Source organism: Triplophysa dalaica, chromosome 14 (genome assembly GCF_015846415.1).
Source record: "Triplophysa dalaica isolate WHDGS20190420 chromosome 14, ASM1584641v1, whole genome shotgun sequence".
Taxonomy (NCBI): Eukaryota; Metazoa; Chordata; class Actinopteri; order Cypriniformes; family Nemacheilidae; genus Triplophysa; species Triplophysa dalaica.
Window position 1 is genome coordinate 12,503,091 of NC_079555.1, and position 14,352 is coordinate 12,517,442.

General features: G+C 44.9%; 2 protein-coding genes across 2 annotated transcripts in view; one reads left to right on the forward strand and one right to left on the reverse strand.

Annotated features, from left to right (window-relative positions):
* Positions 1–14,352, forward strand: part of LOC130435844 (uncharacterized) — a 476,195-nt gene that overhangs the window by 55,934 nt on the left and 405,909 nt on the right. The gene's annotated exons all lie outside the window — the stretch shown is intronic.
* Positions 10,064–13,621, reverse strand: LOC130435840 (extracellular calcium-sensing receptor-like). The gene is made up of 6 exons (XM_056766689.1): positions 13,401–13,621; positions 13,019–13,307; positions 12,187–12,942; positions 11,866–12,093; positions 11,132–11,255; positions 10,064–10,977 (listed from the first exon to the last, which is right to left on the reverse strand). The coding sequence occupies exons 1-6, from the start codon at positions 13,619–13,621 to the stop codon at positions 10,064–10,066; spliced, it is 2,532 nt and encodes an 843-aa protein (XP_056622667.1).

Here is a 14,352-nt window from a genome sequence, read left to right on the forward strand (position 1 = left end):
TCTTCATATGCAGACGTCAATTGTCATTCATCTCAGTTTCTGAAGAAACACAGTCGTTAGACCTCACCACACTCGTGCATAAATCACTCTTAGAAATCCTCACGCGTGTGTATTTCACTCTCTCAGACACTGCAAACTCACTTCATCTCCACAGTGATTAGTCGACCTGTTTCTCCTCTTGCTGTAGGGTGAATGACTCCAAGGATGGCGACTGCAGAAGTTTGACGTGAACACATCAGCGACCTTCCCCTCTGCTGTGTAATCTCTTCCCACTAGAACACCGATCAGACATCCAACCTTCAGCTCTCTCCGGTTACGCCGCCGTCAAGACACACACCAGCCCAGATACACCACTACCTTGCTTGCCCAGAACACCACTCTTTTATACCCCCTTGTCCTGAGCGCGTGCTTCAATGAAGCGCAGCTTAATTCACTTCAGCTGCCGCTTGTTATGGCCAGCAATCAAGCCACCCGGTGACACCCTCCCCCACCGGATCCGTTCTAGTCCCGAGAACGGGGTCCCGACTCCCATTCTCCGTATCTTGCAGGGGGTACTCCTCTAGTCTCCCGTTGGGAGCGTCGAGCTGGGGCCTCGGCCTCCCCCTCCCTGGGCTCAGGAGTGGGGGCCCTTCGGATCATAGGCCAGCCCACCCAAGTTGGTGCAGGGGCCACAGGTGCTGGCGGCGCCTCAGTCTCTTGTCGCAGGTAATTTGGACAAGGACGCAGCAGGTTTCGGTGCAGGACTCTCACAGGGCCTGACTTACCCTCGGGACGGATGGTGTACACGGGTTGGTCAGGCCTTTGCTGTTGCTCCACTACGTAGGGGGTGGTTTCCCACCGGTCGCTGAGTTTACCCTTCCCCTGGCGCCGGTTATCCCGCACCAGTACCCGTTCTCCGGGTAACAAAGGAGCCTCTCGAGCGGTGCGGTCGTACAATCTCTTGTTCTTCTTTGCTGCTGCCTCCAGATGCTTGGTTACCTTGTCATAGGCAGAGTGGAGTTGACGATGGTGGCGGTGTACCCATTCAGTGGTGGTGGCGGGGGCTTCAGCCGGGACTGCTCCTAACAGCAGATCTGTGGGCAGGCGCACATGCCTCCCAAACATCAGGTAAGTCGGGGCATACCCCGTTGTGCTGTGGATGCTGTTATTATAGGCCTGCACCAGAGCCGGCAGGCTGTCCGTCCAGTAACCTTGATGGTCTGCATCTAGTGTTCCCAGTAGACTCAAGAGCGTCTGATTGAAGCGTTCGCACCCTCCGTTCCCCTGTGGGTGATAAGGCGTGGTGCGGGTTTTCCGGCATCCGTACAGACTGCATAGCTCCTGGATGACACGGGACTCAAAGTTCGGCCCTTGGTCAGAATGGAGCGTCTCGGGACATCCAAAGGGCTGGAAGACGTGTCTCCATAGGGCACCGGCAGTGGTGGCGGCGGTCTGGTCCAAGGTTGGTATGGCCCAAGCGTACTTAGTGAACAAGTCAGTCACTACCAAGATGTTCTGGTAGCGGTCTGTTGGGCGACTTAAGGTCAGGCAGTCCATAGCCACCATATGTAACGGGGCTCTGGGTCGCACCGGAACCATAGGGGCCCTCACGTCTCGCCGGGACTTGAACAGCGTGCAACGGGGGCATCCTTGTACATACCTCCCCACCGACTCTTCCATACCACTCCAAAAGAAGTGTCGACGCAGTAGTGATACGGTCCGTTCTTGGCCCAGATGTCCTAACTGGTCATGATAGGCCTGGAGCAACGGCTGAATCTGTGCTTCGGGCACCACCACCTGAGACACCATCTCATGGGTCCTCGAGTCCAGAACAGACCTACAGATCACACCATCTCGCAACTTCAGCCTCTTCCACTGCCCCAGAAGCTTCTTTACCCTCACCGGATGTCCCTGTCGTTCCTCCACCCCAGGGAATTTGTTCCTCTCCAGGTAAGTCCACAGGGTAGCCAGCCCTTCATCCTGCTCTTGCCGTTCCCTCCATCGATGAGGGTCCCATCCCCAATTTGCTGGTATGCCTTCCGCTCGTGCTCCAGGTGCTTCCACCACTCCTACCATCAGCCCTTCTTCTGGTTCTGGCCCTGAAGTTCCCCCTTCCCTAGCTGGTGGTAATCGGGACAGGACATCGGCATTTATGTGCTCTCGGCCTGGTCGATATTGTAGCCGATAGTTGAAGTTGGCGAGCTGGGCCACCCACCGCTGCTCCACCGCTCCCAGCTTCGCGGTCTGCAGGTGTACCAGCGGACTGTTGTCGGTTACTACCAGCACTTCGGCTCCCCACAGGTAATCCTTAAACTTCTCGCACAGAGCCCACTTCAGGGCCAGCAGCTCAATTTTAAAAGAGCTGTAATTGGCATCGTTCCGTTCAGCAGGGTGGAGGCTCCGACTGGCGTAGGCAATGACCCTTTCTGTCCCGTCTTGTCGTTGGGCCAGTACGGCTCCCAGCCCGCTATTGCTAGCGTCAGTGTAGAGGACGAAAGGCTGGGTGAAATCGGCGTAAGCCAGAATGGGGGCCTGCAACAACTCCTGCTTGAGTCGGTGGAAGGCGGTCTCGCACTCCTGACTCCAGGTGATGGTAGGGGAACTTCGGCTCCGCGAGGTACCGGTACCGGCCAGCAGCTGATTCAGGGGTTTTGCAATTTTTGAGAAGTCCTTTATGAAGCGTCTGTAGTAGCCGACGAATCCAAGAAAGGACCGTACCTGCCTTACGGTCTTCGGAGGGACCCAGCCCTGCACTGCAGACACCTTCTCCGGATCAACAGCCACTCCTGCAGCGCTCACCCGGTGCCCCAGGAACTGAACCTCTCTTCTGAGGAGCTGGCATTTCCCGGGCTGGAGCTTCAGTCCATACCGTTCCATTGCCCGGAAGACTTGCTCCAAGTGTGACAAGTGACCATTGAAGTCAGGGGAGTACACGATCACATCGTCTAAGTAAACCAAGGCGGAGTCCATCAGCTGCCCTCCCAGGCATCGCTGCATGAGCCTCTGGAAGGTCGCAGGAGCGTTACAGAGGCCGAAGGGCATACGATCCCATTCAAATAGGCCGAAAGGGGTGGTAAAGGCAGTCTTCTCGCGGTCCTGTTCCTCCATCTTCACCTGCCAGTAGCCACTCGCTAAGTCCAGGGTAGAGTACCAGCTGGCGCCGGTCAGTCCCGTAAGGGAATCCTCGATCCGGGGCAAGGGAAAGGCATCCTTCTTGGTGACCAAGTTCAGTTTCCGATAGTCTACACAAAACCTCCAAGAGCCTGTCTTCTTGCGGACCAGGACAATTGGGGCGGCCCATGGGCTGCTGCTCTCCCGGATAACTCCTCGTCCCAACATTCCTTTCAGTAGGGCTCGTACTTCCGTATACAAAGTCGGAGGGACTGGGCGGTATCGTTCTCGACTTGGTGGGGCGTCTCCAGTAGGAATGGCGTGCTTGACTATGTCGGTGCACCCATAGTCTTCGTCGTGGGTGGAGAAGACGTGTTGCCACTTGGCCAGTAGACTCTGGAGTTTGCGGGTTTGTTCTTCCGTTAGGCCCTCTCCTTCCAGGGACTCGCTCTGAAGGTGGCCCGGCATGCCCTGTGCAGTGGAACCAGGACGAGACTCCTTCTCCGCCAGATCAACCTCGACCACCGTGGCGCTCACTTGGCAGAAGCGGACCTCCTGCTCCTCCCTCACCTGGTGGGGGTCTACAGGCGTGATACGGGTCAGTCGTTGGTGACGGTACAGATGGACGGGGTAAGTATTCGGGTTTCTTATTTTAACTGCGACTCGGCCCCGACGGGCTACTGTTAACCCCCGAGCGACTTCAACAGTCTGGCACTCCCAGTGGGGTTCAACAAGGAGGCAATCTTCAGGGCCATAGGTCCGACCTGGCAGGCGAACCCAGACCACAGCTTCGCTCCGGGCAGGGACAGAGACAGCATACCGGCAGGCCACCCGACCCACGTCCTCCCGGTCGCGTTGGAAAATCGCCACCTGCACCCGCCGACAGTCAGTCACAACACGCTCCCACTCCTTCTTCTCGGCTGTGGAGGTGTATCGAAGAGGTCCAGCCTGGAACAGTTCCTCCCAACAGTCCATGATGACATTCATCCCTAACAGGGCTCGATGTTCTCCCAGACAGGAGTCTCGCACGATCACTACCCCCTTCTTCGGGATTGTGGTGCCGTGAATTTCGAAGTTGGTGACCTGGTATCCGATGTAGGGGATGCGCAGGCCATTTGCCCCACGCAGGGTGAGCCAAGGGACTTCAGCTTCGGGTAAGTGATGAGCATCAAACAGATCTTTGGACAAACTCTCAGACAACATAGTGACCTGGGACCCTGTGTCTACCAGGCACCGAACAGTAACGCCATTGATCTTAATCTCCAGGAGGGGACAGCGTCCCACTAGGCCGTCTCGTGGAGCTGAGTCCACACAAGGGTCTATCCGGGGGGTCCCGACCACTTGACCCACAGTGGCCGGTCGTTCTAAAAACCCCCTTGCGAGCTACGTCGGGAACCGCATTGGCGGCTGTAGTGTCCGGGCTCTCCGCAGGTGTTGCAGATCGGGCGCCCCTGCTCATCCCACTGGAACCTGGAACTGAACGGACGGCTGGTGCGTCTTCCCGGATCTCTCCCTCCGTCAGAATACGAACGTTCTCGAGGTAGGGGCAGGGGCTCTGGCCGTCCACGGCGGAGTTCTCCAAGAATGGATTTTGAGAGTTCGGCCATTTCTTCTCGGACGTCTTTCATTAACTCCGCACGTAGGGTCCGCTTCCAGTCGGTCGATTCGGGCTGTGTTGGGGCACTCATTCCACTTGCAGCCATACACACCGGTGTTTCTACAGTCTGATGGTGATCTTGTTCCAAGGCTAGGGCCTCCTTACGTACATCTTCGAATGTCAGGGTGGCGTCCCTTCGAAGCTGTAACCTCAGACTCTGCCGTATTGGACCTTCTCGTAACCCCAACAGGAACTGGTCTCTTAACAGTGTCTCTTCCTCTCCCAGTCCATGATGTTCTCGATTCTTCAGCCTGGAGAACAGTTCCCGTAGTCGCAGAGCGAATGCTCGCAGTGTCTGCCCAGGTACCTGCTTACAATTGAAAAACTGCGTTCGTAACACTGCCACCGGAGTCGAATCACCGTATTGCCCAGACAGAAATTCGAATATGGCCCGTGTGGTGGCTCGGACGGCTTCAGGTGCTGCTCGGACTTCTCTCTTCGCCTCCCCCTCAAGTGAATTCAAGACAAACTGTATCTTCTGGGCTTCACTGAGCCCTTGCAGTCCGGCCAAGTACTCCACTTGCGCCCTCCAGTCCGAAAAATTCAACTCAGAGCCAGATCCACCATACTTTTGAGCCCACGGAACTCCCATGAACATAGATGCCATCGGCTGCCGGACGGCTGGCAAGTCCTCGTCCCCCATCCTGGGTCCTCCGGCCGCTCAACTCCGAGTGGTAATCCTGCCGACCACGCCAAAAGTGATGTCACCGATGTTAGGGCCGAGGGCCAATAACCACACTCCGGAGGAGCAGACACCAGAGGACACCAAGAGGCGGACAACAAGAAGTGGATTTAAAAGGGTAAGTATTTTATTAACTTAAAACAATAAAAGCAGTGATGCAAATGTTCGTGGGTGAGACAGTGGCTTCCTTCGTCTCCTCGGATGTGTTCGTGAGACAGGCAGCCGACAATGCTCAGACTCAGCTGGTGTGTAAGTTCACAGAACAGTCCAGGGGATGACAGCAACTTCTCCTCTTCCCCGAGGGACAGACAACGACGGTGTTCGGGCTCGGCTGGTGTGTAAGTTCACAGAACAGTCCAGGGGAGGACAGCAACTTCTCCTCTTCCCCGAGGGACAGACAACGACGGTGTTCGGGCTCGGCTGGTGTGTGAGTTCGTAGACCAGTCGGCGGAAGGACAACAGCTTCACCTCTTCCCCGAGGGACAGGCAATGACGGTGTTCAAGCTCAGCTTGAGTCCGTCGCCACTCCGGGCACAAAGGAAAACCTGAACACAGCTTTAGACAGATCAATTCAAAAGGATCTTCATATGCAGACGTCAATTGTCATTCATCTCAGTTTCTGAAGAAACACAGTCGTTAGACCTCACCACACTCGTGCATAAATCACTCTTAGAAATCCTCACGCGTGTGTATTTCACTCTCTCAGACACTGCAAACTCACTTCATCTCCACAGTGATTAGTCGACCTGTTTCTCCTCTTGCTGTAGGGTGAATGACTCCAAGGATGGCGACTGCAGAAGTTTGACGTGAACACATCAGCGACCTTCCCCTCTGCTGTGTAATCTCTTCCCACTAGAACACCGATCAGACATCCAACCTTCAGCTCTCTCCGGTTACGCCGCCGTCAAGACACACACCAGCCCAGATACACCACTACCTTGCTTGCCCAGAACACCACTCTTTTATACCCCCTTGTCCTGAGCGCGTGCTTCAATGAAGCGCAGCTTAATTCACTTCAGCTGCCGCTTGTTATGGCCAGCAATCAAGCCACCCGGTGACAGAAACGTTTGGTTGAGGTTATTGCTGCCAAAGGAGGGTCAACCAGTTATTAAACCCAAAGGTTCACATACTTTTTCCACCCTGCACTATGAATGTTTACATGTTGTGTTCAATAAAAACATGAAAACGTATAATGTTTGTGCGGTATTAGTTTAAGCAGACTGTGTTTCTCTATTGTTGTGACTTAGATGAAGATCAGAACACATTTTATGACCAATTTATGAAGAAATCCAAGTAAGCCCAAAGGGTTCACATACTTTTTCTTTCAACTGTATATATATATCCTCATTGGAGGCTGAGCCCCCCTAATATTGAAAACCTAGAATCGCCCCTGGCGGCTATAACAATCTCCTCAAATGTAATTTGACGGATGTGTTTTATTCACATCAGACACAGCATCTGAAATGCAAGCAATTGTTAAGATCACTCAATTCTTCTACCAGTTCACCAGGCACTTACGTTTGTGTTTTTAAGAGAAGTGGAGAAACAAACATGGCAGCAATGCAATCATTATAAACGTGTTTAAACAACAAAACACATGCACATGTTTGACTATCGGAATGTCAGATATTTCATGACAGTTCACAACTTGTGAATTGTTTTGAGTAAACCAAAAAATATGTAAATGCAATGCATCAGTTATACAGCTGCTGTGGCTATGCAATGTGTCAAATGATACGCAGTGCCGCGTCGCCATGGAAATGTTAAAACGACAGGCTACCTTCTTAAAGGTCGCTTTGGAAAAGCTAGTCAAACACTGTAACTAGTCACTATAGTACTAGCTAGTCAAACACTGAAACGGGTGTCAGGTGTAGCCAAGCTTCAGGAATATGGTTTCACAGCCAAAACTCAAAAGTGAATTGCACCCTTAAGACAAATTCAAACAAAAGTATTTAGTGGCGCCTCTATTTTGTTCTTTTTTCTGCAGAAAACATTGTCTGCCATATAAGATACATAAAAAATGCACTGAAAAGTTATAGATGGTTGATTATTTGTCTAGGTAAGTATAATTTTTTCATATATTAAAAATAGCTTTTAATATACGCAAACTATCAATACTACATACAGTGGTTTAAAACATTTCCCTTTAAAATGCTAATGGTTTCGACTATTTAGATAAAGTGTAGTTAAAGGAATATGATTTGGCCTGAAAAGAAAATCAGTCAGATGGATTTTTTTCACTTTAATCCATGTACATATAACCCACGATCAGTTGAAGTGTGCTTAACCAAGAGAACTCTTTAAAAGCCTATTGGAATTTAAATGCTTGCTTCATCACCTGTTCAATTGAGAGTATGTAACAGGATGTTTTCATTTATTCTTATTTCCCAGTTGTTTAATTCACAGTAGTTGCTGAAACCAGTACAGGATGTGTAAGGCCACAGACATGGTTTGTGTGCATTCAGATTTCAGAAGATTTCTATATATATCCCAATGAGCTCAGAGGTTTTTAAGGCTTTTGATGAACAACTACCCATAATCTGGCAAAGAAAATTTTCAATCAGTCAGCCAATGACAGAATACATAACTTGACAAAAACCCATTTAGTGTCCACTCATTAATGACCAGACATGTGTTCATCCAAAAGAGCCTAACAATTTAATAACAGCCATGTGTGGGAACTGAAGAATATAAACGTTTTTTTTCTAGTGTTTTGTTTATTTTGGCCACTAGATGGAGCTGCTCACTGCAGTTGCTTCAACTTCTATTATCATTAATCTTCATTTGCGAGCTTAAAGTTGGTTGTGCACCGAAGGACTCATGAATCCCCTAATAGAATTATATATAGAAGATCACCACATGCAATTGTCAAATCCACAACTTCCTGTTAGTCAGAGTTAATGACTGTCATTTGATTGTTGTTCGATGTGGTGAGAACAATATTCTGTATGCACCACGATTGGTTACTGTAGGTATAACTAATCCCATCACTTCCCAAATCAAAAGGGGATGCTTCTGACTTAATAGTCATTATTTTAATCTCAAAACCTTACAGCTTTGTTCTAGAATTGTATAATACATTTTAACATCACATGCTGAAAAGGCTTATGTTATGGTAACATCAGCTTTAAGGTAAGGCTCCACAAAAATATACCAAAGGCTGGGGGGATAGAATATTCAGTTGGAGTAGCATAACCGTCATTATATCGGACAGTTTTTCCCATCAAAAATCTGTTGTGTCTCCACAGAGCTCTTTCCTCACATTTGGAATGATGACAAAATCAAAGCAGGTGTATTGTAACATTCGTGACTGAAGAAATAGGAAGTGTTTCAACTGACCCATGTCACGTAATGCCAGTTTCATGTACTCCTGTGTGGGCCAGATTTTGCCTTCACATATGTGGAAACTAAATGCTCCCACAATGACAAATGAAACATCAGACACTAATCAGATTCTCCAAACTTTGCATGTGCTCAAACTATAACTACTTTGGTACGTTCAAAATAAGATTTACCATGATTTTTTTTAAAACTTAAAACTGTGCAGTGTTATCACACCATCGAATTTGACAATTACTGTAAAATCTATCTATAACAATTCAGTTTAAACCTTACATTCCTCGGAAAATGATTTCATCAAACGCAACATTTATAAAACTTTTTTACTTTAACTCTTCCGCTTACATGATTTCTTGTTCCCGTCTGATTTATGTATCAGAGGAACCATCAGCGGTAGAGTTGAAGACAAAATATCCCATCATTCCACACCAGCCACGCGATTGTTGTTGTTTAAATCGTGCGCCCTCTAGCGGCAATTTCTACAAACTGTACCTTTAACTCTTTCCCCGCCAGCCTTAAAAAAAGTTGCCATCCAGCACCAGCTTTTTTTAACTTTTTCACAAAATGTTGATGGCTCATAGTAAAAATGTTTTAATTAATATATGGACTAACAAAATATCAAATGAAAGAACAGAGTCTCTGTTTTAAACAAAAGAAGCCGTATTAATGTAATTCTTTTTTTATAACCCTTAGATCTGGGTAGGTTTTTTAAAAATACATCACTTTGATTAAATAGCTGACATAAATAAATAAAAAATAAAGACTCCGCCCAGATTAGACCCAGAACAATGATTAAAAACCGCTAAAATATATACGTTCAAGGTTCAGAAATTCTGTACTTTTTCAAAAGGTGTGTAACAGCGCCACCTCCTGTAAAACAGTACAAAAACCGATTGCCATAATAACTCGTCTTTGGTAGGCAACGGTTGATTTTTAAATGACAAGATAACTCGTCGATGGTGGGGAAAGAGTTATCATTTAACGTTCAAATTGTTGATCTTGCAGTAACAGTTTAGATAACTGATAAAAGTGATCACTTTTAAAGTGCTAAAATTCAGCAAGAGTCATCTTATTTATAGCTTCTGCATCGATAAATATCAAATTGTTAATTTTGAAAACATATTTCTTTGGTTTTCTTATAATTAGTGTTTGCAAGGGTCAACTTTAGGTGAAACATGTACAAATAAATTTAGGTGATCAAACTTTATTTGTAATTATTTTGAATGATTAACATAGATACAATATATATTTTTTAAATAAAATATAGTGTTAACATAGCCATGGTACCATATTTATTAGTATGACTTAGATTGTGTTTTTCCCATTAAATGTTGTTTTGTGTTTTCATCAGGCTTAAACAGGATGATGTAACATTTGGGTGCAAATATACAGAATAATAAACTAAAGCTTGATGCTAAAATTGCAAAAATCTCCACAGCTACACTAAATTTTCCAGGAAAACTGACATAAGATGGGATAAATGTGATCCACACAGCACAGAATATGAGCATACTAAATGTGATGAATTTAGCTTCATTAAAGTTATCTGGCAGCTTTCGGGCCAAAAAAGCTAAAATAAAGCACAGGAATGCCAAAAGTCCTATATAACTCAAAACAACCCAGAAACCTACAGATGAACCTAAACTGCACTCAAGAATGACTTTTTCTTTGTAGTGTTGCATATTATTATAAGGAAAAGGTGGAGATATTGTTAGCCAAAGCACACAGATAAGAATCTGTATAAGTGTAAAGGCAAGAACACTGAGTCTCTGTTGTACAGGCCCAAACCATTTCATGACATTACTTCCTGGAAGTGTGGCCTTGAAGGCCATTAACACAACTATTGTTTTCCCCAGAACACAAGATATACAGAGGACAAAAGTGATCCCAAACGCTGTGTGACGTAACATACAGGACCACTCAGTGGGGCGACCAATGAAAGTAAGTGAACAGAGAAAACACAGAGTCAATGAGAAGAGCAGCAGGAAGCTCAGCTCTGAGTTGTTGGCTTTTACTATGGGGGTGTCCTTCTTACTGTAAAACAGGACTGTGACCAGTACAGATATTCCTACTCCAAACAGTGAGAAAAAGACCAGCACTATACCCATAACTTCTGTGAATGACAGATACTCTACAGCCTTTAACACACATTTATTTCTCTCAGCATTAGACCAGTATTGCCTTGGACACTGCATGCAGTTATTTGAATCTGAAAAGAAAGTTGTGATCACTATAGTTAGAGACAAAAGGAAAAAAAGTATCAACTCCATTGATAGGAAACTGCATCCTGAACAGTAGAAGGAGAACACAAAAAGAGCAACTAACCAGTTTTCCTTGAATCTTTGATTTGGGCTGAAGTTTACCTGTCTCATTACTGATTTCTCCATCTGCACATGGAATACAGTCATAACAGCAGACAGGTCTTCCTTTCTGTCCAGCCTTCCTAGTGCCTGGAGGACAACTCTCACTGCACACAGACTTTGGCTTCTACAGGAAAAACAAATAAATTATATCGACAAACAGATATTTATGTAGATTGTAAGGAAGGATATTTCAGTAATAGTGAAAACAGACTATTGCTACTCTTCAGCAAAATATTGTAAATGTAGCCAGTACAGTAGCCAACAATAATGATAAAAATAAAATTATAATCATGATTATAAAAAGGGTTTTTAATCACTTGCAGTATTTTAATAATTAAATAATGTCAATTAATTGTTTTATATATAGGCCAACACATTTTACCGCATAAACTATGTCATTATCTATTAGGGCCACAAATCTACAGAGGTCCCAAAATAAAGAAATGTTATTACATTATCTGTGCACTTACACAATACAAACAATTACAAAAGTTGCCTAGAAGTCAGTATATATTTTTTTATTTACATATTATTAAACATGCAAACAATATATATCCCAATGACTAAATTGATTGCTTGCCTCTTTTATAAATAATTCAAAACTGTTGTTAAGGAGTTGATGTCACGTCAGCTCTCAAATATTTTTCACCAAATAAGTATGTATTATTTTTATTGTAATAAAGTTTTGCAAGTTTAAACAAACCCTGTACGACAATTAGGCTATTGTCATTTACCTGCAGCTGTCCTCCAGCCCAGATGATGTTTTCAGTGTTAAGCACAAAGCGCTGGTCAGGGGGCAGTGATGCATCATAGTAACCCACTGCTTTAAACTGAATTGATCCATCAGAGTCCTGCTGCCAGTTCACTACTTCATACTGTGCCACTGTGGAGCCAGTGCTGTCAAACCACACACGATCTCCAAACTTAACAGTAAAATTTACTTTTTTAAGAGCCTCAACCACCTTAAAGGACAGAATTGGAAAATATCATTGTGGCAATTGAACACTATTAAAATCAGGATGCCCCTCGCTCCCACACATTTTCTGTTTGTTTACCTGCTGTGGTTGTATTGTAAGGGCTTTTGCACAAACGTCATGTTCTGTACACTCAAGTAGACTGTGTAGTGCATAAGCCACAGCATAAACTGCTTTGTAGACATTACTTAAATATCGATGTTCAGGCACATCTTCATTGTAATTTCTCAGCACAAGCATATCTTCATATCTGCTGCAATTTAAATCAGCTTGATAGGAATTCCCATATCTTTGTGAGCACGGTAAAGCTGCGTCCCAGAATGATTTAATAACATAATCTGAAAACCCTTCAATATCATTTTTTCTCACTGCAAACCCCAGTGACCCTTTCATTACACGAAAAGTGTTTGGAGTGATGTAATTCTTTGCAGTTGACCATCCTACAACCCCAATTATTTGGAGGCCTGTAATGTTCTGTATACTTAGTTGCTCGATAAGTAATCCCATCTCAAAGAATGATACAAATGCAACAATCACTTTTGCTGTCCCCTGTCTCATTGTGTTTACCACTTTCTGGAGTTTTTCAGCCTCTGTTCGATAGAATTTCACAGTGTATTCTATGCAAATCCCCTCTTCCTGTGCGATACTCAGAAATGTGGCCATTCCATTGTTTCCATAGTCATTGTCACTGTTCACAGCTCCAACCCAAGACCAGCTTAAGTGTTTGACCAAAAGTGCAAGTGCTCGGCTCTGATGATAATCACTTGCAACAGTCCTGAAGAAAGAGGGGTAATCTTTCCTATTACTGAGGCATTCACATGAAGCTGATTGGCTTATCTGAAAATGAAAAGACTCGATATAGTAAAACATCAGACCAGTATTAAATTAAACTTTTGCATTCATTGCCTCTTACCACTGGGATTTTAAAAGGTCCTGTGGTTCTGGACAAAATCACTGTGGTGGAAGACTCTGTTTCTCCAATGATAACATGTATAGGAGACTGTCCATTGCATCCTTGACCTGCTGCAAACTCTTGTCCATTCATCACTGACATAATAGCACTCATAGAAGACAGTCTTGACCCACATGTATCATAAATTCTGTAGCCAATAGAAACATTTGGGAGCAAAGTTTCGATGTTGTTAATCTCCTCAATTGCAAAAATTATTATTTGGGCCAGTCTGAAATCTCTTACACTCAAACTGTAAAAACAGTAAAACATTGGGTTAAATACAAAACAGTTTTAAAACATTATCTACTCTAACATGTTGTACATAGTTTCCAGTATAACAAACCTGGAGCATGACAGAGGTTTAGGTTTTTTTGTAAACTCAAATGAAGGTAATGTTTCTTTAGTGTGGACTGGCAAAACTGCTCCAATAGTTATGTCTCCATCCTTAGACAGCAGTGGGTAGTTAGGGTCTCCCATCATTCGGCAAAAAGTATCCTCTGCCTTAAGATGATAAAAAAGCAGGAGTGTGTATAGGAAAATAAGCATCCCAAAGATTGAGCTCATCTGCAGTTGCAAAATGAAATGGACTCGATTCTGGAATGGCTGTTTTTATAAAGTGTTAATATGTATGACCTCACAGAGTAAAGCATGAGCAAACTCATGCAGGGGCAGAATAGATGTTTGTATACCACCATGCCAATCATTTTTCTACTTAAGAAAGATGAATGATTCAAATATGTATGTAACTTTCTGCCCTCTAGGGATTAAAGCAGCTGCTCCTTGTTGTTTTGACAAAATGCAAAGATGACAATAGACATACATTGTTTAAACAATAGAAGAATAATAACTTCTTATAAAATGTATGCTATCATAAAATGTAAACAATAGTTTAGAGATTTAGATGGACTAGAGATTGCAGACATGGAGTTACAGTATGGGGATTCTTGTTTGGTACAAATGAGTAAATCAGTAATTATCACATGTCAGCATCAAATAGGTCTAGTCATTAAAAAGAAAAAAAAAGATTTAAGAATTCTTTGAATGCTTTAAAAAAATGTAATTCAGGGAAAACACATTATAAGGCTGGCAAGCCTAGCATTGAACTCTTACTGCCACGATGTGAATGAGAGAGAGCTGGATCTCTCAAGCTCAACAGTGCCCACATTTTCACACAGAATGTGTTTTCCATGTTTAAAAACGCGAGCGGTACTGCACTGCATTTTTGGTTGACTTTTTCAGGCTTGTATCACACAGAGTGGTTTTTTTTTTCTGTGAGAGGCACACTTTTTCAATTA

Coding starts and splice junctions, on each gene's coding strand:
- LOC130435840 (XM_056766689.1), bottom strand. CDS start 13,621: ATGAGCTCAATCTTTGGGATGCTTATTTTCCTATACACACTCCTGCTT. Junction 13,308..13,400: donor AAACCTCTGTCATGCTCCAG/GTTTGTTATACT, acceptor CTGTTTTTACAG/TTTGAGTGTAAGAGATTTCA. Junction 10,978..11,131: donor AGAAATCAGTAATGAGACAG/GTAAACTTCAGC, acceptor CTTTCTTTTCAG/ATTCAAATAACTGCATGCAG.